The following is a 26,149-nucleotide window of genomic DNA, read 5'->3' as shown; positions in this document are numbered from 1 at the left end:
AAAATACAATGGAAAACAATCTAAAAATAAAATGACACAAAATACATATCTATCAATAATCACCTCAAATGTTCCAACCATAAAACAAGGGGTAGCTAAACTGATAAGAAAACAAGAGACATATATGTGCTGCCTCCAAGACACCCACCTCAGATCAAAAGATACACACAGACTAATAAATAAAAAGATAGGAAATGATATTTCTATCAAATGGAAAAAGGAAAAAAAGCTGGCATTGAAGTACTTATATCCAACAAAATAGAATTTACAACCAGGGATATAATAATAGACAAAGAAGGATGCTACATAATGATAAAAGGAATAGTTCAACAGGAAAATAAAACTCTAAAACATTTATGCATTTAGCATAGGAGCACCAAAATACATGAAGCAAATCTTGATAGACATAATGGGATAGTCTGATAGAAATTCAATCATAGTCAAGGATTTTAACACCGCATTTATTTCAATGCGTAGATCTTTCAGAGAGAATATCAACAATAAGACAGCAGTCTTAAATGAACCACTAGATCAAATGAATTTAATTGATATTCACCTGATATGAGAATTTCACCTCATACTAGGAGAGTATACATAATTATCATGTGCACATGGAACATTTGCTATGATAGACCACATGTTAGGACACAAAACAAGTCTCAATAAATTTAAGAAGACTGAAATTATATCAAGCATCTTCTCTGATCACACTGCTGTGAAATTAGAAAGCGGTTCCAAGAACAACACTAGAAAACACATGAAGACATGGAAGCTAAATAACATTCCATTAAACAATGAGTGGGTCAACAACAAAATCAAGGAAGAAACCAAGAGATACCTTAAAACAAATGAAAATGATGATATAACAATCCAAAATGTATGGGATACAGGTAAAACAATCATAAGAGGGAAATTTATAGCATTGCAGGCCTATTTCACCAAAAAAAAAGAAAAAGGCTCAAATAAACAATCTAGCTTTGCACTTTAAAGGAACTTGAAAAGAAACAACAAACAAAGGCCAAAGTGAGTAGAAAGAATGAAAAAATAAAGATCAGAGCAGAAATAAATGAAATAGAGTCTAAAAATAATACAAAAGATCAATGAATCCAAGAGTTGGTTCTCTGAAAAGATAAACAAAATTGAAAGACCTTTAACTAGACTCATCAAGAAAAAAAAAGAGAGAGGACAAAGTAAATATAGTCAGAAAGAAAGAGGAAATATGACAACTCACGCCAAAGAAATACAAAGAATTTTAATAAAATATTATGAGTTACTATATGCCAACACACTGAACAACCTGAATAAAATGAATAAATTCCTAAAAACATACAATCTTCCAAAACTAAATCAGGAAGAATCAGCGAATCTGAATAGACAGATTACACCTAGTGAAATCAAAGCAGTAATTAAAAAACTCGCAACAAACAAAAGCTCCGGACCAGATAGCTTCATGGCTGGATTTTTCCAAGCATTCTGAGAACTAACACCTCTCCTTCTCAAACTATGTCATAAAATTTAAGAGAAGGGAATGCTCCCAAACTCATTTTACACAGCCGGCATTATCGTAATGCCAAAACCAGATAAAGATACTACAAACAAAGACAATTATAGGCCCATATCCATGATTAACATAGATGCTAAAATCCTCATCGAAATATTAGCAAACCAAATAGAGCAATGCATCAAATAGATTACACACCATGATGAAGTCAGATTTAATCTGGGAATTCAAGGTTAATACAACATTGGCAAATCAAATGTGATTCACCACATACACAAAATAAAGGGTAAAAACTGCATGATTATATCAATAGAAGCAGAAAAAGCATTTGAGGACTGCTGGTCAAAATGGCAGTATAAGCAAATATGGCTCGCCTCTTCACACAACAACAAAATTACAACTAAAATAAAAAACACCCATCTCTCAGAACCAACAGAAATCAAGTTACATGGAAGTCTAACAACCACAGAATTAAAGAAACCACATCCATCCAGACTGAGCTGGCAAACTCATACCATATCTAAAATTCCACTAACCTAGCTAACATTGCTTGACTCTCCTTGGAGATCCCAAAAGGCTCCACCCTACCCAACTTACGGGCTCACACCAGAGGATTTTCCATGTCAATGGTTGGACTTAGCTCATACTTTACAACTTCCTAAGTCCTCTCAAATAAGCAGCACCTGGCCTCCATGAGCCCCAGGCTCAGTAATAGCAGCCTAGATCCACAGCTTGGCTTTGCCTGAAAATCTTCAAGCCAAACACAAATAGCAACCATTTCAGATTGCTTTATAACTCAAGCAGGTTGGTCACAGGCTAACCACAGGTGAGGGCTGATCTTGGCCTGCACGACGCAGAAAATGCCAGTGGCCAGCACACCGAGTGGACACCTACAGACCACATCGAAGCACCATCACACTGTGCCTGCAAACCTAATCCTCCACAGAAGACAGAGGTTGGTGGTCAGTGGTCACAGCCTATCCTTGCAGCTGACTGGCCTGGGTAAATCCCTCCCATTGATCTGTCAACACCAACCAAGTCTCAACTACAAGAGGAGGGTGTACTCAGCCCACAAGTAGGGCACACCTTAAGTACCCAGCTTGGGTGATAGGGGAGGCTGTTCCACTGAACACTACAGGACACCTACTACATTAGGTTACACTACCAAGAAACACAGTCAAAGCAGTTTTACCTAATATATGGAAACAAACACAGGGAGGTTGCCAAAATGAAGAGATGAAGAAACATGGACCAAATGAAAGAACAGATCAAAACTCCAGAAAAAGAACTATCAGATTGGTTATAAGGATGCTCAAGGAACTTAGTAAGTACTTCAGCAGCATAAAAAGATCCAGTCAGAAATGAAGGATACACTATTGAAATAAAGAATAATTTATAGGGAAACAACAGTAGAGTGGATGAAGCTGAGAATCAAGTCAATGATTTGGAAAATAAGGAAGCAAAAATCAACCAATCAGAAAAACAAGAAGAAAAAAAGAATTTTAAAAAATGAGGACAGTGAAAGCAGCCTGCAGGACAACTTCAAGTATCCAGCATTTAAGCATCATAGTGGTACTAGAGGGAGAAGAGAAAGAGCAAGATATTGGAAATCTATTTCAAAAAATAATGAAAGAATACTTCCCTGATGTGTTGAAGGAAATAGACATGCAAGTCCTGGAAGCAGAGAGAATCCCAAACAAGATGGATTCAAAAAGGCCCACACAAAGACACATCATAATTAAAATGTCAAAGGTTAAAGATAAAGAGATGGGAGGGGAGTGTGGGAGAATGGGTGAGAGGTGAGGTAATTAAGGAGTGCAAATAGGTAGTTACAGAATAGCCATGCAGATATAAAGTACAGTATAGGAAATGGAGTAACCAAAGAATTTACAGGCATGACCTGAGTACATGAACAAGGGTGTGGGGATTGCATGAAGGAATGGGGAGTGCTGGTGCGAGGGGACAAATGGGGAAAAATCAAGAAAACTGAAATAGCATAATCAATAAAATATAATTTAAAATAAAAAGCATTTGAAAAAATCCATCATCCATTTATGAAAACAACTCTCAGCTAAATGGGAGTAGAGGGACCATACCTAAATGTAACAAAGGCCATATATGACAAACCCACTGCCAGCATCATACTCAATGGGGAAAATACTACAAGTGTTTTCCCTCAGACTGAAAACAAGACAGGGATGTCCACTTTCAACTCTCTTATTCAACGTAGTACTGAAAGTCCTAGCTACAGCAATCAGACAAGAAGACGAAATAAAAAGTATCCAAATTGTAAAGGAAGAAGTAAAACTGCCATTATTTGCAAATGACATGATAGTGTACATACAGAACCCCAAGAATTCCACCAAGAACCTACTAGAATTGATACATGAATTCAGCAAAGTAGCAGGATACAGAATTAATATCCAGAAATCAGTTGCATTTTATATGCCAATAACAAACTAACAGAAAGGGAAATTAAGAAAATAAAACCACTCACAATTTCTTCACAAAGAATAAAATATCTAGGAATAAACTTAACCAAGGATATAAAAGAACTACACATAGAATGTTATAAGACACCCATAAATGAAATTGAAGAAGATACAAATAAGTGGAAGTACATACTGTGTTCATGGATAGGAAGAAATAACATCATTAAAATGTCCATACTACCCAAGCAATCTATAGCTTCAACACAATTCCTATCAAGATTCCAAAGATATATTTCACAGAACTTGAACATGTATTTCAAAAATGTGTATGGAACCACAAAAGACCCGACATAGAAACAGGAAACCTGAGAAAGAATTACAAAGTTGGAGGTATCAGACTACCTAATATCAAACTATACTATAAGGCCATAGTAATCAAAACAGCCTGGTACTGGCATAAAAACAGACACATAGATAAATAGAAGAAAATAGAGAGCCCAGAAATGAACCTACACCATTATAGTCAATTTATATTTAACAGAGGAAGCAGGCACGTACAACAGGCTAAAGAAGTTTATTCAATAAATGGTGTTGTTAAAATTGGGCAGATACATGCAAAAAAAATTAAACTAGATCACCTTCTTATACCAGACACAGGAATACATTCAAAATGTATCAAAGATTTAAATGTTAGATATGAACCATAAAAATCCTAGAACAAAACATAGCAAAATTTCAGACATTGCTGGGAGCAATTTTTTATTGGATATCACTCCCCATGAAAGGGAAACAATAGAAAAAATAAGTAACTGAGACTACATCAAACTAAAAGGTTTTGCACAGCAAGGGAAATCACCAACAAAATTTAAAAACCAATCCATAGAATGGGAGAACATATTCACCAATACAGCTTATAATAAGTTAATATCCAAAAGTTTTAAAGTACTTCTAAAACTCAACACCAAAAAACAAATAACCCAATCAAAAAATGGGCAAAAGCCCTGAATAGACATTTCTCCAAAAGAATATACAGGTGGCCAATACACATATGAAAAGATGCTCAATGTCACAAATCATTAGGGAAACACAAATTAAAAACACAATGAGATAACATCTCACATCTGTCAAAATAGCTTTCATCAGTAAATCAATAAACAAGTGCTGAAGAGGATGTGGAGAAAGGGCAACCCTTTTGCACTGTTAGTGGGAATACATATTGGTGCAGCCACTGTGGAAAGAAGTATGAAGATACCTCAAAAAATTACGAATGGATCTACCTTTTGACTCAGCCATCCCACTTCTGGGAATATGTCTGAAGGAATCAAAACACTAATTCAAGAAAAATATAAGCACCCCTATGTTCACTGCAGCATTATTTACAATTGCCAAGTTATGGAAGTGTCCATCAATAGATGGATAAAACAACTATAAGTGGATAAAACAACTATGGGACATTTACACAATGGAATACTACTCAGCCATAAAAAAAGAAAATTTACCCTTTGCAACAATATGGATGGACCTGGGGAACATTATGCTAAGTGAAATAAGCCAATCAGGGAAAGAAAAATACAATACGATATGATTTCACTCATATGTGGAATCTAACAAACAAACTGAACTAACAAGTTAAACAGAGACAGACTCATAGATGGAGAACAGATGATAGCTAGTAGTTGGGTTGCTGGTCCTGGAGGGATTTAGCAAAAAGGAAAAAAGACTTATTGACATGGACAGCAGTGTAGTGATTTCTGGGAGAAAGGGATATTTATATCCCTAAAACTAAATCATAATGGGTAAAAAATACAATAAAGTTTAAATTTAAATAATGTTAATCCCATCTACAAATATGTTCATAGTGACATTTGGACTGCTGTTACTGATATCTGGGTGACCTGGCCTAGCCAGGATTACACAAAATTAGCCATGACAGCCTGAAAGTATCATTAGAGCTGTGCGGAATATAATTCAGTCAAAGGTAGCAAACCAAGTGGTTGCTAACCCCACATTTTAAAATGGACAAATGTATCTTCTCAAAAATTGTCATAGCTGCTGTTTATTGAGCTCTGGCTATGTACTGCACTATATGAATTGTTTCATTACCTTTTTTCTAGCTAGCTGAGGCTATAGAACTCTACACAGTGGGATGGTTCATGGGCTCAATTCACATGCTTTACAAGCTACAATGCTGCCTTCTAGGTCCCACCAACCCAAATGGATTAGTGATGAGATGCTGGGACCCCAGGAAAATTTCCCTGGAGTCACAGAGCAGTGTCAGTTCCAGCCCCTCTTTCAGTGATTTTTAACAGGCTTAGACGTAGCCCGTCAATTAATATCACACACAGATCCCTAATTCACACACACTTAGCTGCTTTTCCACTAAGAAAACACCCTCAAGGTTATGTGGTTTTCCCCCTCTTAATCAAAGGTAGAATTAAAGACACAGACTTTTTTTTTTACTACAATTTTCCTCCAGTCAACTGTGGCTAATCAGTAAAATGGGCTGATTCTACATGGGGTAATCACAGTTTCTAAAGAGTTTTGAGATGAATAATCAAATCACAATATTTTCAATTTTTTCCATAAAAATGGTTCTCTTCCTTTCAGAGTACATGTAATTCCAGCCCAAGCTCAAGTATTAAGGTAACAAGGTGTGATTCATTTCTATGAAGTTGGACAATTTCCCCTTCTTTCTGATATTTTATTATTTTAATTTGGATTTTTACTTTTTTCAATTTTTTATTATTTTCTTTTGTTTTATTGTTCAAGGACAGTTGTCTCCACTTTCCCCCTACCACTTTCCCCCACCCTACCCAACCCCACCTCCCTCCCTCAATCCTACCCTCTTAGGTTTTGTCCATGGGTCCTTTATCCATGTTCCTTGATGGCCTTTCCCCTTCTTTCCTCCATTATTCACCCCTCTCTGGTTACTCTCAGTTTGTTCTTTATTTCAATGTCTGGTTACATTTTGCTTGCTTGTTTGTTTTGTTGATTAGCTTCCACTTATAGGTGAGACCATATGGTATTTCTCTTTTACCCCTTGGCTTATTTCACTTAGCAAAATGCTCCCCAGTTCCATTCATGCTGTTGCAAAGGGTAGCAGCTCCTTCTTTCTTTCTGCTGCATAGTATTCCATTATGTAAATGTACCATAGTTTTTTCATCCACTCACTTACTGATTGGTAGATAGGTTGTTTTCTGTACTTGGCTATTATAAATTGTGCTGCCATGAATATTGGGGTGCATAGGTTCTTTTGAATTGGTGTTTCAGGATTTTTAGGGTATAGTCCCAGCAATGGAATTTCTAGATCTAAAGGCAGTTCCATTTTTAGTTTTTTGTGGCAATTCCACACTGCTTTCCACAATGACTGCAGCAGCCTGCATTCCCACCAAAAATGTACTAGGATCCCCTTTTCTCCACAACCTTGCCAACACTTATTGTTTGTTGATTTGTTTATGATATGGCCATTCTGACTGGTGTGAAGTGGTATCTCATTGTGGTTTTAATTTGTATCTCTCTGATGGCTAGTGATGCTGAGCTTTCTTTCATATGTCTCTAGGCCATCTGTATCTGGACAGCTACATGCCAAAAAAAAAAAAAAGAAAAGAAAAGAAAACTTGACCACCAACTTATACCATACACAAAAATAAACTTAAGGTGGATAAAAGACTTAAATGTAAGTCACAACACCATAAGAGCCCTAGAGGAGAACATAGACAAGAAAATCCCAGCTATACCATGCAGCAATATTTTCACCAAAATATTCCCTAGAGCAAGGGACATAAAGAATAAACAAATGGGACTTCATCAAAATAAAAAGCATCTGCATGGCTAAAGAAAACATCAGCAAAATGAAAAGGGGACCAACTGTATGGGAAAACATATTTGCCAATGATACCTCAGACAAGAGTTTGATCTCCATAATATATAAAGAATTCACAAAACTCCACTCCAGGAAGGCAAACAATTGAATTAAAAATTGGGCAAAGGACTGGAATAGACACTTCTTCAAGGAGGGCAGATTTTAATTTAGATTTTTAAATATTTTTTATCAAATTAAATGCTAAGGAAATCACATTTTGCCTCTACCATGAAATGATCAGAAGTAGGATAAAATTTAACGAAAGTTCTGTTGCATCACCTCGTGGCTGGAATTAAAACTGCATCCTTTAATTTAAACTGGAAAAGAGCCCACTGGGTAACAGGAGACCAGAGACTCAGAGATGCCAGGTTGGGAAGGTAGGCACCACTAGTCTGTCCAGGAGAGCACAGTGTGTCACTGTTTGCTGTTCTAGTAAAAATGGAGAACCCATCCTGACAGGATAACTCACAAGAATCTGTGTTTGTGAGTAGTGGCAAAGGAATGATTCCTATCTTTCACACGCATGACACTCACCTCACATATGCCAGAGGCGTGAAACCAGAGCATTCCAAGGGGACTTAGTACATTTAAATCTCACTAACTTTAATTTTTCACAGATGGTATCAGTGATAAATATTGTTGCTAGACTTTCTTAAAGTATTTTCAACAATGCTCTATAACCCAGAGGGGCACCCCAGATACTCATCCATAGTCCCTGCTCTGCAGCACCTCTCAACGAGGGGAGGACTCTAAATAAATGATTAATACACATCCTTGGTGTGTGATGATTAAGTGACTGAAATCATATAAAGTGTTCATGTCAGTACCTGGCATATAGTAAGTCATGTTCTTGTTATTACTATTTTTACTCAGAAATGAAATGATTCTGTCACAGGGAAGTTTATGTACAGATAAAGTCATGTTGTTCACAGGAGAAAGAGTTAGATTTGTCCTCATGGTTCCATCTAACTGGTGATTCCCATGTGTAAATATGTGATAGTGAAACTCCTAAAAATGATTTTGTCAGTTCTCAGGGAAAGCTTGATGGATATGACTATAACTAGTGTGTGCAAACACTGAGTGTGCAGTTGGGTCCCATATCTCTTAGAATTCAGTGAGTTACATTATTCACTTTGCAAATTATCCCAGTTGGCTGCTGCTCCCAGCAGTCGCCAGTCATAGTATGACTTACAGTCAATGGCTTGGACAACTGGGAGCAGAATCCCTTCCATGGACAGATCACCCACCACTTGTTTGTTGGGAATGGAGTTTAAAGAAGAACAAATCATGTCCTTTTATTATAAGCAAGGTTTAGTTGGACAAATCCCTGTAGACCCTTGTTTATACTTGAGGGTAACTTAAAGTCACAGTGAATTATAAATTAGTTATAGTCTTAAGTTCTATTTCAAAGAAGCAGGAATGGGCCTAGAAAATGAGAAATCCTACAAGTAAGCTTTACGAGCTTTACAATTGTGCTGTAAGCTTGCCATTGTTAAAAGAACTTCCTGGGTATAGGAGCTACCATCTAACCTATAGGTTATGTTTTGAATAAAAGTAGAATTTCTCCCAATTCTATTTAAATTTGCAGAATTCTTATTCAAATCTCTGCAGCACCATTTTTATACAGCACTGAATTCCACATTGTTGAAAATGGAATGATATTTAACAGTTTCATTTCTTACATCAGACTATATTTTAGGTCTGTACAGAAAGTACCTGGCCATGTACAGTGAAAACTGGAAACATTTATTTAAAAAGATACAAGGTACTTGAAACATTGTATATAAGACAGTGATATCTCAGTCCCCTTCAAAGTAGGCACCTTAGAACCTCACAGTTCTCCCAACTGTAGCACAATATTCTTTCTGCCCTAGTAGCAGAAGCTGCCAAATGAACTGTGCCCCAACATGCTTCATGCCAAGATCCTACGTCAAAATCTTGGACACAGTAGTTCTTGGAATCCCCATATCAGCTTCTAGTTCTTGCACTATCAGTCACCAATCTTTGTTGACTGCAGCCTGTATACATTCAACATTCTGGGGTGTTCTGCTTGTTGCAGGCCTTCCAGAATGTGGATCACTTTCAGCAGATTCTTGACCATCTTTGAAGTATTTGTGTCACACTTTTATTTGTGCTGCATTAATTGCATCATCCCTGAAAGCCTTCTGAATCATCCAAATAGTTTCCAGTAAGGAATGTTCAAGCTTAATGTAAAATCTTATGCAGATTCATTGCTCTACTCAGTCATTTTGAATATGATGGCCACAAAGTACACATGCTCATTCAACAGTGTCTACCACCCCCACTGACTAGTACAGTGCAGTCATCATTGTTCATGCATGCACATTCCAGTCCACTCTCCTTGGCTGCTAGGTTACATCAGTGTCATGCGAACCATTCTCTTTATATCAACAGTGGCTGAACTTTTTCTCGGAAGACCTATATTAATTAATGCCAGGCATCACAGGGAGCTCAAAAGAATTAATCAGGTAAAGATAAGAAAATAGTAGAATTTAATACAAATGTTAAATGTTAATAGAACACTAATTGTAACTCTTATACAGTTACTATTTTTTATAGAAAAAGGGACATTCATGAAACAATGATAGTGCCCTGACTTTCTGTCTATCAGAAACATCCCCACTGATGTCTATACAGAGAATGGAGCTATATTATGAGGAGGAAAACTAAACCCAGGATATAATGTTTTTAATCATACAGTAGTGGAGCCATGTTTATCTCCAAGAAAATAGTCATTTCCTGGAAAGGAAAAAAGATAATTATTTTCAAACACATTGTAAAACATAACTTCATAATACAAATTTCATTTCACTAAGCCTAAGTACTGATGAGAAGGAGCTCGTCCTAAACCACCATGGTCCCAAGGCCAATGGCACCTGTTCATAAAGCAATCTTTAGGGGACAGAATCACTTAATAGCTGAAATTTGAAGTTTTTACTACACACAGATGCTATATTTTATTTATATGATGTGACATGTGCAATTGTGTTAACAAAAATTCATATTTAAAATTGGTTCAAGTGTTTTTGTCTGAGGAAAGCCAAGCTGTAAACTGAAAGCTATCCATGTAAGTATACTGAGGAAAGCTTACCCGTTTGATAGCTCTAACCTGGTATGGTCTAACATTTTCCACTGACTATGTCCCTTGATAGTGCTTTCTGCCAGTGAGCTCCCAGGAAGGAGAAAGGGAAAAGATGGCATACAATCCTCTGCAAAGGGGATTTTGTACCCACAAACAATCCTAGCATGTGTGTTTTATTTCATTATTATTAAAGTTGATAAAATTAAATTTGGAGTCTCATTAGTGCTTTTTCCCAGATCCATTGTCCTTCCTCCTTCCCCAGTGGGGGCCACTAAGATGACTTTTGAGGGTATCCTTCCAACCTCCACATAAATATCAGTGACAGCCAATATTATTTTGTATAGGTGTTTTCATAGTTGGAATCATATTGAATATGTTCTATGCCTTGCTTTTGTGCAGACCACATTATTTGTTGATTTCAATCATAGAGAGAGAGAGAATAGAGGAGAAATCCAGTTTATTTATTTTAACCACTCTGCAGTATTCACACCTACAAATCTTCAATATCTTCATCTGTCCTACTCATCCTTAAATGACTCATATATGTTACCCATTATGAACACTTCCCAATGCTCTCATTTCTTCCACCCCCACTCCCAGGCAGAAGCAAACTCTCAAAAGTGTTATGGGTGTTTACCTGGGGTGTCTTATGACATGATAAACTTCTTCCATCAGTTACAGCTTCTCTGTTTGCTTAAAACATCCTCCCAACTAGACTTACCCTCTTTCATCTTTCATTTCTCCAAGGGCATGTCAACAAAGAGTTGTTCATGGCAGCTTCTCATCACACTTGTCGAACTATATTAAGGAGGTATGCCTGGTGGCCATGACCTTATTTCTATTCTGGATTCCCACAAACTATACTTTCTCAAATAAATTTTTAAGATTCTAACAGTACATTCATTTGAATGCTTCTCACCAAAGGCAACTCAAAGATACATTAATTATAGATTATTAGCTTTCCTTATCAGTCAAGCAACCCTGAGGTCAAAATTTTAGATGGATCTAGCTCAGGTGTTTGCTACTGAAATCATTACAGAGAACTGGTGACTGCAAAAAGAATGAAAACCCAATCACAAACTAGGGGCAGGCCTTCTGCTTCTCTCCTGCCTCTGCCATTGACCATGTTTAGTTTTCTGCAAAACAGCAATTCCCTAAGGGATGAGCAGGACCAACCATAAGAAGAAAGCTGCTACATTGTAGGCAGCTGTGGGAGGAAAAGTTAAAATGTTTGGTGAAAGCAAAAGATTCAAAAATATTACTTAAAGGGAAGTTTTTGAAGTATCTATAGATTTTTATTTAGTCTGTCATATAACTAAATTGTAATTATTTGGACAGAGTAGAAATATAGATATATGCTCTAACAAATCAAATTTCTTTCTTACACTATTAAAGTAGATGTGAATAGTTACCACTCAACAGATAATAGCTCTTGTATCTATTATCCTACCTTTAAGATGATGATAATTGAGTTAGGGAAGATATCAAGCTTGCAAAGTTAAATAATAATACCTAACAATAGTATGAAATATGTTATAAGAAAAAATATTAAGTTGAGATTTTGATATATGTCAGTCTTAATATACTAATAATTATCATAGTATCACAAACATTAATAGCTATCATTAATTAGGCATTAAGTTTTACATGATTAAACGTTAACTGTTTGCCTTCATTTAACAGATTAGAAAACTGAGGGCATGAGAGGTTACATGGTAACAGATAGTGGAGACAGGACTAAAACTTAAATCTATCTGCCCAGGATCCAAATTCTTGCTATACTATAGGTTAGGGGGATTTTTCCTAAATTTGGGGTCAAGATATGTCCATATCCTTGTCAATTAATATTTTAGTGTTAACACAGACATTAACTATTACTCTTTATTTCCACTGCATTTTAAAATTATTTGGAATAATGGCCTTTTATCTGTGTCTACAAGAATTATTTTCATCTTTTGTTTTTCTCTTTAGGGTTGTGATACACAGATGCTTTATAATATGTTGCTAAGATTGAAATTCACTGTCTATTTACCTGGTGATTTTGTCTGCAAAAAGGTGAGTGTGCTATTTTTCAATTGCATGACAGGTAGATAAGTACATGTGAGGAGTTCAGACATAAGTCCAGAGCATAGTTTAAACAAAATTTGTCCAGGGTAAATTCTATAGTATAGCAATAATTATGATATACAGTTCTGTAAAAACAGTAATGTGCTCTCAGAGTTCAAAATATAACAAGACAATATGGATTTCATTGCTTAGAGGACATAAAATTTGCCCAGAGTAGTCTGAAAAGTTGTTTTTTATAAGTATAAATTGTCAAGCATTATACCCCATTAATCCCAAATTATTTAAGTGGAGGATAAACTTACCAAAATAAAAGATGGTCTGCCCTTATTATGTCTTCCACAAACTATCAGTTATCTGCATTTAACTCACCCAGTTAGTGGATAATTAATGCCACATTTTTAAATTTTACTGTGCTTTTTATGATTACAAAAGTAAAACATATAAAGGCACAAAGACAACAATTCTACTAACCAGAAAAAAACACTATTGATATGTTTTGGCCTATCTTTTTATATTGCTTGATATACAGTTTTATAAATTGAGAAACTACATCAATAGTAAAAGCCAGTAAAATCAAAATGAAAAGTAGAGGAAGAAGAGAAGTTCAAAAAAATGAGAGATGATCCCAAACCCTGGCGAGTTCTCAGGTAATGGTGGGTGAGAGGTATTTGCATCAGTCCAGAGTCAGGTGTGAGTGCTGTGGTGGTAGGAAGCTTCTAAAGGACAAAGACTGAGGAAACTTGTACTACTGGGGACAGGCAAGATTTCCTGGGGAACATAATGTTCAAGCTAGGTCTTGAATAATAAATTGCCATGAACCAGGAGGAACCAGGCATTGCAGATAGAGGAAAGAATTAGCATGTGCTAAGGCAGAAAGGAAGGAACTGTGTCTGCAGAGGGCATACAGAGAACTATGGTAAATCACAAGAAAACATCAACAAGATAAAAAACCAACCCACAGAATGGAAGAATGTATTCACTGATGATACAGGGTGCAGCCAAGAGGGGGTTTCCAAAAAGGGATTTGGAATGGGGTCCAGAACTCAAGGTGTCTAGGAAATATTAGAAAAACATATAAAATGTCCTCACCCCTTCCCCCTCAGGTGTGATTTGGGGGAAGGGACACATGGAACAGGAACATGCAGGGCTGTTTTGTACAGCCACACCTTTGCAGCTAATCCATGGTATGGTCATTTAACATATCTATAGCCTTTGGCTGGTCACTTAGATATGTTAAATAGCTGTGGCCATGCTCTGAGCCAGGAAAGAACTTCCTCCCAATATGTAACTGGGGGGCAGATCCCCCAAGTTACAGTGCCTGCGTGAAAGCGTGGAGAAGATTGGCTCCATGACATGGGGCCACCCCTGCCCAGACTCACAACGGCAGCCCAGTAAACTTGGAATAATTCAGGAATGCTGGGAGGTGTAACTGATTGTAGGAGGAGTCTGAAATGGGGGTACAGAGGAAGATTGGTGCAAGGATTTAAACCCAGATATGGCAGCCATTAGTAGAGAGAGCCACAAGGTTTTGCCAGAGTGGGGACCCCCAAAGCTTTGGTGGAGAGAAGAGCCATGCAGTTTTGGCCAGAGTGCAGACCCCCGCAGCTCTGATAGAAGAGGACCACGTGTTTTTGGAATGCTCCCTTTGGCCACGTGGCCTGGGAAGCAGGAGAGACTTTGCCTGGAAGAAGGGTGAAAGAACTCTTGCCAGTAGGCCGTGAGAAGGTGCCACATGGCTTTGGATTAATTAGAGATCCTGCCTGGACAGCAACACAGCTAACGGTGTCAGAAGTCTAGATCCCAGACGTTTGCTTCTTTTCCTGAGTTATGATACTTTGAATTAGGGCAGGGAGAGAAGGAAGCACTGTGGGCATCTGTGGGTATCTCTAAAGGACTCTGATATTTTAATAAAGACATTAGGTCACTACTTTAAGTCTATATAGCATTACATAAACATTTCCTTTCTTTTTCACAAATCTCTGGCATTGAGACATGACCGACCATGGGCCTGCAGTGACCATGGAATGCTGCGGATGGCTCATCAAAACACGAGAAAAAAATACACAGAGACATCCAGGTCCTATGAGGAAATAGGAATGGAATGGCCACTCTCTCTAGTGGAAAGCGCCTTGGCCACCCTCCCTAGGGGAGAGCGCCTCGTTCTCCTGCCCAAGCAGGCTTTTATTAGGTTCGTTTACACAGGAATTCAGTTAAAGCTCATTAAACATTGCCAGGCAGATGAAATAATAGATAACAAGGAGCTCTGAGGGCCTATATTGAGTCAGGGTCAGATAGCTAAAGAGCTATAAAACCTTGAGGAACAAACTTACTTCTTGCTTGGACCCTTATCATTTCATTGAGAGCATTCTAAACAAAGCAGGTTTCACAGAATTTTAAATATTCTTTCTTAGGCCTGATCACCTGGGGAACCCACCCTTTCCAGCATAGGGTTGCACCACCCTCTGTCATTGTTTCAGGCTTAGGTAGAGCAAGGAAAGTTAGGCAGCCAAGAGATTAGGATATTTTCTCACAGACAATGAGGACTCAGGCTATGTCAAAGCCAAGGGGCAAGGGTCCATCACCCCCTTTTGCTGTAGCCCCCCAAAGTCCTTCCTTGGGGGCCTCCCATGTGATCATGCCTGTCTTAGGTCATTCCCCCCTTGGGGAATCTTACCCATCATTGGCTAACTGACCAAGCATTGGGGACCAGTTATGGATGAAGTAAAAGGAGCAGAAGTGGTGCTTCTACCAGGGAGATAAGCTTTGTCTCCTTAGTGGCTTATGGTCCAAGGTTGTTCCCTCAGCCTTAGTCTCGGCAGGGATTACAGCTTCTGAAACCAGGAAGGATAGGTCCCAACAGAGAGATGTCTTTCCTATAAGGCCATAAACAATCCAGCCCACTAGGGGGTCCTTTCGGTTATAGTATAGCTCCCTTGGCCCCTTGTGTTCTCTAACACTGATACATTTGACAAGTGGTTAATATCCAAAATTTGTATAGAACTTACAAAATTTAAAACCAAAAACAACGCAATAAAAAAATGGGCAAAGACCTCAATAGACACTTTTCCAAAGAAGACATACAGATGGCCAACTGACATATGAAAAGATGCTCAGCATCTCTAATCATCAGAGAAATGCAAATTAAAACCGCAATGAGATATCATCTCACACTTGTCAGAATGGCTATCACCAATAAATCAACAAACAACAAGTGCTAGGGAGGATGTGGAGAAAGGAGAATCCTCTTGCACTGTTGGTGAGAATGCAGACTGGTGCAGCCACTATGGAAAGCAGTATGGAGATACCTCAAAAAATTAAAAATGGATCTGCCTTTGGGTCAAGAAGTTCTACTTTGCGAATATATCTGAAGGAATCCAAAAATTAATTCCAAAGAACATAAAGACCCTTAGGTTCATTGCAGTGTTATTTACAAGCAACCACAAGATGTGGAAGCAACTTAAGAGTCCATCAGTAGGTATATGTATAAAACAAATATGGGGCCTTCTGGTGAAGATGGAGGCATAGGTAGATACACTTTGCCTCCTCACACAATGAAAAGAAGGACAACAGCAAGTTTAAAAACAAACAATAACCTGAACTGCCAGAAAAATGAATTGTATGGAAGTCCTAACAATCAAGGAGTTAAAGAAGAAACATTCATCCAGACTGGTAGGAGGGGAAGAGACAGGCAGCTGGCATGGAGAGGACTCCCAGCAAGGTGACGGCAGGAGGAATGGAGCAGGCAAAGTTTCAGCTGGCAGACTGGGTGAGGTGGTGGCTGAAAGAGTGAGCAGTCCCACATTTGCATGCAGATAAACTGGGAAGAACAACTGGGGAGCAAGACAACCTGCATAACCCAGGGATCCAGTGTGGGAAAATAAAGCCTCAAAACCTCTGACTGAGAAAATCTATGGTGGCTGAGACAGCAGAAGAAACTCCCAGCCTCACAGGAGAGTTTGTTGGAGAAACCCACAGGGTCCTAGAGTATATATAAACCCACCAACCTGGGAATCAGCACCAGAAGGGCCCAATTTTCTTGTGGGTAGTGGAGGAAGAGACTGGAAACTGGCTGAGAGCTGAGCAAGCAGCATTATTCCCTCTCAAACACCTCCCCCACATACAGCACCACAATGCAGTGATGTGGGTTGCTCCCCTCCCCCAAGAAATACCTAAGCCTCCACCCCTTACAACATAACGGGCACTGCGAGACAAAAAAAAATATGACCAAATGAAAGAACAGATCAAAGCTCCAGAACACATACAACTAAGCAATGAAGAGACGGCTAACCTATCAGACTCACAGTTCAAAACATCAGTAATCAGGATGTTCACAGAAATGGTTGAGTATGGTCACAAAATAGAGGAAAAATTGAAGGCTATGAAAACTGAAATAAAGGGAACCAACACTGAAGGGAAGGAAACCAAAGCTCAAATCAAGGGTTTGGAAGAGAGGGAAGAAAGAAACATTTAACCAGAACAGAATGAAGAGACAAGAATTCAAAAAAATGAGGATAGGCTTAGGAACCTCTAGGATAACTTTAAATGTTCCAACATCTAAATCATAGGAGTGCCAGAGGGAGAAGAAGGGCAAGAAATTGAAAACTTCTTTGAAAAAATAATGAAGGAGGACTTCCCTAATCTGTCAAAGAAAATAGACTTCTAGGAAGTCCAGGAAGCTCACTTCTAGGACTTCTAGGAAGTCCAGAGAGTCCCAAAGAAGTTGGACCCAAGGAAGCACACACCAAAGAACATCATCATTACATTACCCAAGATGAAAGATAAGGAGAGAATCTTAAAAGCAGAAAGAGAAGAGGAGACAGTTACCTACAAAAGAGTTCCCATAAGACTATCAGCTGATTTCTCAAAAGGAAACTCATACGCAGGAAAGGCCTGGAAAGAAGTAATCAAAGTCATGAAAGGCAAGGACCCACATCCAAGACTACTCTATCCGGCAAAGCTATCATTTTGAATAGAAGGGCAGATAAAGTGCTTCCCAGATAAGGTCAAGTTAAAGGAGTTCATCATCACGAAGACTTTATTATATGAAATGTTAAAGGGCTATATCTAAAAAAAAGAAGATGATCAAAAATATGGACAGTAGAGACTGAAGATGGTGGTGAGGTAGGTGGGAGCAGATTTCACTTCACCCTACACGTGGGAGAAAAACCTAGCTGATCTGTGGAGGAACAGAGCAAACAGCCAATAGTACCTCAGCATATATGAAAATAGGAGACCAAAAATTGTAGAGGACATTGAAAAACCAGGCGGTAAGGAGAGTGCTTCAGGACAATAAGGAGGTCCCTGGGACCAGGACAGGGACGAGGGTGGCTGTAACCCCAGGCCCAGAGCCTGCCTGTTCTGCCTCAGGGTTCTTGGGAGAGATCTAGGTCAATGGCTCCCTCCCTTGCCAAACAAGGTTTGAGTAGCACTGGTAGCTTGAAGTTGCAGAGAGGGGAATAAGGATGAAGTGGCAAACACACAGGGGCTGTGAGCGCCTATGGAATCTGTGGATGCCAGCTGGGAAGAGTTGAGAGTTAGACTGTGATGGACCCTGACCCAGATAGTCCCTGGTCTGGTTGGAAAATTGGGCTGTGTGAGAGGCCAGACCTCTGTATGGAGTGGCAGGCTTGAGCAGGAGGAAACTCTCAAAAACAAAAAAAGTGAAAAAAAAGACACTTGACAGCTGTTTGGGGAATTCTCCTGCAGCAGCCACTCTGGCCTCCTCCCCACCCAGCCAATAGGTGCTCCCAAGGTGGCACTGAAGGCCCTGCCCACACTCCTGTAGCCCTGGGAAGAGTGCATGCCCAAACCTGAGGGATCAGTGGCAGCCTGGCCAAGTGTGCCCACCTGCAGCCCCGGGAGAGTGTGCTCTGTGGAAGGCCCTGCCTGAGCCAACACCCAAAGCCCAGGAAAAAGAACGCACCATGAAAGGCCCAGGGCCCATGCCCATAGCCTAAAGGGAGAGTGAACTCCTCCACTTGAGGTGCCCACTGGACCAGACACTGCTGTGGAACTGAGCTGGAGGGTGACTGAGTGCAGATCAGTAAAGGAGAAAAGTGAAACCAATCACCCCTCAGCATGCTGCAGCCAAAAAGACCAGCAAAACTGGTTTGGCCAGTTTGAAGTAACCAAGAGGCTTTTTTTCTTTAAAGTAATTCTTTGGGGTTTTTTTTTTTTTCATTATTTTTTAACCTTTTAACTCCTTTTTCTCTCTTTCCTTCTTTCTTGCTTCATTCCTCCTTCCTTTATTTCCCATTTTATCTCTTTTCCTTCCTTCATTTTTTTTAAATCCCACAACTGAGACAATAAAACCTAGAACTGTAAAAAGACCAGAGTTGGACCCAAATAGGGGGCATCCCAACAGCTGAGACAGTGAGATGAATTTCACTTTGTTACTACAGAGAACTTGCAAATTAATGCACATTTGTGTTATTATTTTTTTCATCATTGTTACGTCTTTTATTTTATTAGTATTTTTGTATTTCTCTTCTCTCTGATTAGTCTTCCTCGGTAGGCTGGTTAAATTGTATTGTTTGACTGGTTTCCCTTGTTCTCCCTATCACAGTGTATTATTAATTTACTGATTTCACTTCACTTGTGTTCCATTACCACACTACTCTAGGTCCTATACTTCCTATTCTTATTAGCCAGATCACATAGATTCTGTCATATGATGCTTGTTCTATTATTGTTGTAAATAATAGCTGTTCCATACAATTGTAAATACTACACAGCACCACTCCCAGGTCTTAGCCCACTTCACGGTTTCCTGAACTATATTACTGTTCTGGTTAACTCTATTCTCCCACACACTACACCTATTTTCTATCCTTTACTCTTACTTTACCTCATAATCTGACCTTCCACAAGCTCACTACTTTCTACATAGAACTCAAATCCTTCCCTACACAACAAGAGTCTTATCTTCTTTCCACGCTTTCTAAAAAGTGGCTAGTTGGATGGAATATCACAGTTAACACTACACATATCTAAAGGATCTCCTAACTCTCCTCTATGGGTTGGTAATTTAAGTCTCATAGAATACATTCTTGCTGTCTTAAACCATTTTGCCTTCCCACTCCAAATGATCACAACAGACTAGGTGGAAGCTGTAAACACCAGAATACCTGCTGGAAGAGGAAACCCAACAACAAAGGAAACACCAACAGATAACAACAGAAGAATGTGAAGGACAGAGTGGAAGTCACACTAACTGAACTCAGGGCATATCTGGAAATACAACTAAATAGTGGAAAAACTACCCAGAACAAACAACTGAACAAGAGCAAGAGAGAATCCTCAAAACCTTGTACACAGAGAAGAACTAACTTCAAAACAACCTACCCACAACTGCACAACAAAATACACAAGGTGGTGGACAGAGTGACCCTCAGTTAACAAGCTGGTGGAAAGGATCCACTAAAGATAGACCCAACAACAATCAAAATGCAAAGACAAACACAGAGCTAACATAAATGACAGCCCAAGACCAGTGAGCTCAGAAGATCAAGGGCACAGCACCACTGAATCTCACAGGTCTTCTCCCATAGAAGATCACAACATAAACCCAAGGAGACAGAACAGATAAATTTAAGAAGCAGAGGCTAACATGAAGAGTCTTATAAACAATGGGAAGACAAACAAAGAACCCCCAAATGAAAGGAAAGGAAGAAGCCTCAGAAAGAATGCTAAATGAAATAGAGGCAAGTCAACTATCAGATATTGAGTTCAAACCAATGGTCATCAGGAAGATCAATGAGCTCACAGAGTATTACCAACGACTACAGGGAAACTAAACTAAACTCACTGCAAACTGTACCAAAATGAAAAAGAAATAGAAACTATCAACAAAGGCCAAAAGAAAATGAAAAATACAATTTCTGAACTGAAGAACACAGTAGAAGGAATCAAAAGCAGGCTTGATGAAGCAGAAGATTGGATCACCAAGCTGTAGCACCAGATACAAAAAACACCCAGAATGAGCAAGACAAAGGAAAGAGGCTCCAAAATAATGAAGAGGGGTTAAGAGAAATGCAGTACAACATGGAAGATAATAATATCCATACAATAGGGATACCAGAAGCAGAAGAAAAAGAGCAAGGGATAGAAAACCTGTTTGCAAAAGGAATGATGGAGGATACTCACTTCCGGCAAGATGGAGAAATAGGTGGATGCACTATACCTCCATGCACAACCAAGATTAGAACAACACAATTTAGAGCTAGAATAACACCCAGAACTGATAGAGGATTTATCTGAATGGAAGTCGGACAGCCAAGAGGTTGAAGTAGACCTGTTCATCCAGACCGGTATGAGGGGCGGTGAGAATGAGCCTTGCGGGCATGGGTCTGCGGCGTGCAGAGGTCGGAGAGAACTTGGCGCGAACTCGACACCACATAAGCCATCTGGAGCTCGCAGCAGTGAACCGTGAGTATGCTAGCAGCAGCTGGAGGACCCAGTGAGGCGGCGATTGTGGACCAGGGCAGAGCTTGCAGCCCAGGATCCCAGAGAAGGGACTGAGATCCCAGGAGAATGGAACTACTGCCATTGTTCCCTCCTGTCCCCGCTCCCGCCCCCCGCCCCCACATATAACATCACAATCTAGTGACTGGAGTGCCCAGCCCCGGTGAACACCTAAGTTTCTGCCCCTCACCATAACAAGAGCGACCAGACCAGAAAAAAAAAAAAAAAAAAAGGAGAGACATGTTTCCAATAGAAGAACAGATCAGTCCCCCAGGACTCATCCTTTTGAGCAACCAAGAAATAGCCAATCTATCAGATGTTCAAAACACTGGTGATCAGAAAGCTCACAGAATTGATTGATTTGGGGTGCAAATTAGATGAAAAAATGCAGGTTACCATAAAAGAGATGAAGGAAGATACACGGAGGAGAGCCAATAGTGAAGGGAAGGAAACTGGGTCTCAAAACAATACAGTGGACCAGAAGGAAGATAGAATCAACCAAGCAGGAAAGCATGAAGAAATAAGAATTCAAAAAAATGAGGAGAACCTTAGGAGCATCCAGGTCATCTTTAAACGTTCCAGCATCTGAATTATAGGGCTACCAGAAGGGGAAGAGGAAAAGCAACAGATTGAGCATGTATTTGAACAAATAATAAAGGAGAACTTCCCCATTCTGGCAAAGGAAATAGTCTTCCAAGAAATCCAGGAAGCTCAGAGAGCCCCAAAGAAGTTGGACCCAAGAAGAAACACACCAAGGCACATCATAATTACACTAGCCAAGGTAAAAATGAAGGAGAGAATCCTAGAAGCAGCAAGAGATAAGGGGACAGTAACCTACAAAGGACTTCCCATCAGACTGTCAGCAGATTTCTCAAAAGAGACCTTACAGGCAAGAAGGGGCTGGAAAGAAATATTCCAAGTCATGAAAGACAAGGACCTACATCCCAGATTGCTCTATCCAGCAAAGCTCTCATTTAGAATGGAAGGGCAGATAAAGTGCTTCTCTGATAAGGTCAAGTTAAAGGAGTTCATCATCACCAAGCCCTTATTTTATGAAAGGTTAAAGGGACTTATCTAAGAAAAGAAGATAAAGAAAAAACATGTATAGTAAAAGAATAGCAAACTCACAATTGTTAACAACCACACCTAAAGCAAAACCAAAAGAAACTAAGCAAACAACTAGAACAGGAACAGAACCACAGAAATGGAGGTCACATGGAGGGTTAGCAACAGGGGGATGGGAGCAGGAGAGAGGGGGAAAAGGTACAAAGAATAAGTAGCATAGAATGTAGGTTGAAAATAGATAGGGGGAGGGTAAGAATAGTATGGGAAATGTACAAGCTAAAGAACTCATAAGTATGACACATGGACATGAACTAAAGGGGGGAATGTGGGTGGGAGGGGTTGTACAGGGTGGAGGAGAGTGAAGGGGGAAATGGGAAAACTGTAATAGCATAATCAATAAAATGTATGTTTAAAAAAAGAAAAAAGAAAAAGGAATGATGGAAAACTTCCCTAATTTGATGAGAGAAAAAAATCACACAAATCTAGGAAACACAGAGAGTCCCAAACAAGAGGAACCCAAAAAGGTCCACTTCAAGGCACATCATAATTAAAATGGCAAAATTCCAAGATAAAGAGAGCATCTTGAAAGCAGTAAGGAAAAACAGGAAGTAACATACAAGGGCATCATGATAAGACTAGCAGTTGACTTCTCAATGGAAACACTCCAAAGCAGAAGAGAATGGCAAGAAATATTCCAAGTAATGAAAACCAGAGACCTGCAACCAAGACTACTTTATCCAGAAAGGCTCTCAATTAAAATGCAAAGCCAAATACGGAGCTTCCTAGACAAAAGAAGCCTCAAAGATTATATGTACTCCAAACAGGCTCTGCAGGCGATGTTAAAGGGCTTTAGGAACATGAAGAAGAGAAGTGAATAAGAGAAGAATACAAGTATGAAGAAATGGCAACGAATAAGAACCTATCAATAATAACTCCTCTTTCATTTCTGATTGTGTTTATTTGGGTTTTCTCTCTTTTTTTCTTGATGAGTCTGCTGAAAAGCTTGTCCATTTGGTTTATCTTTTCAAAGAACCAACTCTTGGATTCATAGATCTTTAGAATTGTGCTTTTAGTCTCTATGTCATTTAATTCTGCTCTGATCTTGGTTATTTCCTTCCTTCTGCTTGCTCTGGGCTGTCTTTGTTGTTGTTCCTCGAGTTCTTGTAGATGTAGGGTTAGGTTGTTTGTTTGAAATGTTTCTAACTTTTTTAGGTGGGCCTGTATCGCTATGATCTTCCCTCTCAGGACTGCCTTGGCTGTGTCCCATAAGTTTTGGGTTGTTGTGAGTTCGTTTTCATTTGTTTCCAAAAACCGTTTGATTTCTTCCCTAATATCATTCTTGACCCATTCCTTGTTTAATAGCATGCTGTTTAATCTCCATGAATTTGAGTGTTTTGGGTTTTTTTCCTTGGGGTTGGTTTCTAGTTTCAGTCCCTTGTGATCCAAGAGATGCAGATTAAAACCACAATGAGATACCACTTCACACCAGTCAGAATGGCTATCATAAACAAAGCAACAAACAACAAGTGTTGGAGAGGATGTGGAGAAAGGGGGTCCCTAGTGCACTGTTGGTGGGACTGCAGACTGGTACAACCACTATGGAAAGCAGTTTGGAACTTCCTCAGAAAACTAAAAATGGATTTGCCTTATGACCCAGCAATTCCATTGCTGGGACTCTATCCTAAGAACACTAAAACACCAATACAAAAGAACCTTTGCACCCCGATGTTCATAGCAGCACAATTTACAATAGCTAGATGCTGGAAGCAACCTAGATGCCCATCAGTAAATGAATGGATCAAAAAACTATGGTACATTTACACAATGGAATTCTATGCAGCAGAAAGAAAGAAGGAGCTCCTACCCTTTGCAACAGCAGGGATGGAGCTGGAAAGCATTATGCTAAGTGAAACAAGCCAGGCAGTGAAAGACAAATACCACATGATATCACCTTTAACAGGAATCTAAACAACAAAACAAAACAAAAAAAACTAGCAAAATATAACCAAAGACACTGAAATAGGGGATAGCCTGACAGCGGCCAGAGAGGAGAGAAGAGGGAATTCCAGGGGAGAATGGGTAGGGATTACAGGAACAAATTTGGAGGACATATGGACAAAAACTAGGGGTGGGGGGTTGGGGGGAAGGGGGGAGGGTTGGGTGGGTGGGCTGGAATGGGAGTAGGGGGGAGAAAACTGTACTTGAACAATGATTAAAATAAAAAAAAAGAACCTATCAATAATAACATTCAACATAAATGGATTAAATGCTCCAATCAAAAGACACAGAATAGCAGAATGGATTTAAAAAATGACCCACACATATGCTGCCTACAGGAGACCCACCTCAGTAAAAAAGACCTACACAGACTGAAAGTGAAGGGCTGGGAAAAAAATATTCGAAGCAAATGGACAGGGAAAAAAAAAGCTGGGCTAGCAATACTCATTCTGACAAAATAGACTTCAAAAACAGGGCCATAAAAAGAGACCCAGAGGTCACTTCATAATATTCAAGGGAAGAATCCACCAAGAAAACTTAAACATTTTAAATATATATGCACTCAACATAGGAGCACCCAAATACATAAAGAAAATCTTAGAGGACTTCAAGAAAGATATTGAAAACAAAACAATTATACCAGGGGATTTTAACACCACACTGTCAAAAATGGATAGATGTTCCAAACAAAATATCAACAAAGATATTGTGGCATTAAACAAAGCCATAGAGGAAATGGACTTAACTGATATATACAGAGCCCCCCATCCCAAAGAAGCAAAATACACATTCTTTTCAAAGGCACATGGAACATTTTCAAAGATAGATTACATGATAGGACACAAAACAAGCCTCAACAAACTCAAGGAAACTGAAATCATATTAAGCATTTTCTCTGACCACAAGGGCCTGAAACTACAAACCAATTTCAAGGAAAAAAAAAAACACTCAAAATCATGCAAATTGATAGAATGCCATTAAACAATGAATGGGTCAAGAATGAGATTAGCGAGGAAAATAGAAAGTTTCTGGAAACAAACAAAAATGAATTCACAACAACCCAAAACTTCTGGGACACAGCCAAGGCAGTCCTGAGAGAAAAGTTAATAGTGATATAGGCCTACCTAAAAAGACAGAAACACTTCAAACAAACAACCTAACCCTACGTCTACAAGAACTCAAGGAACAACAAAGACAGCCCAGTGCAAGTAGAAGAAAGGAAATAACCAAGATCACAACAGAGTTAAATGACTTAGAGACTAAAATCACGATTCTAAGGACCAATGATACAGGATCTGGTTCTTTGAAAAGATAAACAAAATCAACAACCTTTAAGCAGAGTCATCAAGAAAAAAAGAGAGAGAACCCAAAGAAACACAATCAGAAATGAAAGAGGAGCGATTTCAACTGATACCACAGAAATGCAAAGGACCATAACAAATTACTACGAAGAACTGTGTGCCAAGAAATTTGAAAACCTAGGTGAAATGGACAAATTTCTAGAAAAATATAATCTTCCAAAATTCAATGAAAAAGAAGCAGAAAGACTGAACAAACCAATAACAGCAAAAGAAATTGAAGCAGTAATCAAAAAACTCCCGACATACAAAAGCCCTGCACCAGATGGTTTCACAGGAGAATTTTACAAAGCATTTAAG

The 26,149-nt window shown here is 39.0% G+C and overlaps 1 protein-coding gene across 1 annotated transcript in view; it reads left to right on the top strand.

Annotated features, from left to right (window-relative positions):
- The window catches only part of CNGB3 (cyclic nucleotide gated channel subunit beta 3), a 171,231-nt gene that overhangs the window by 104,341 nt on the left and 40,741 nt on the right, over nt 1–26,149 (top strand). The window contains 1 exon segment of the mRNA XM_036031671.1: nt 12,870–12,953. Coding sequence (XP_035887564.1) covers nt 12,870–12,953 — 84 coding nt within the window.

Source organism: Phyllostomus discolor, chromosome 7, assembly GCF_004126475.2.
Source record: "Phyllostomus discolor isolate MPI-MPIP mPhyDis1 chromosome 7, mPhyDis1.pri.v3, whole genome shotgun sequence".
NCBI lineage: Eukaryota > Metazoa > Chordata > Mammalia > Chiroptera > Phyllostomidae > Phyllostomus > Phyllostomus discolor.
This window is presented reverse-complemented; position numbering and strand designations above follow the sequence as displayed.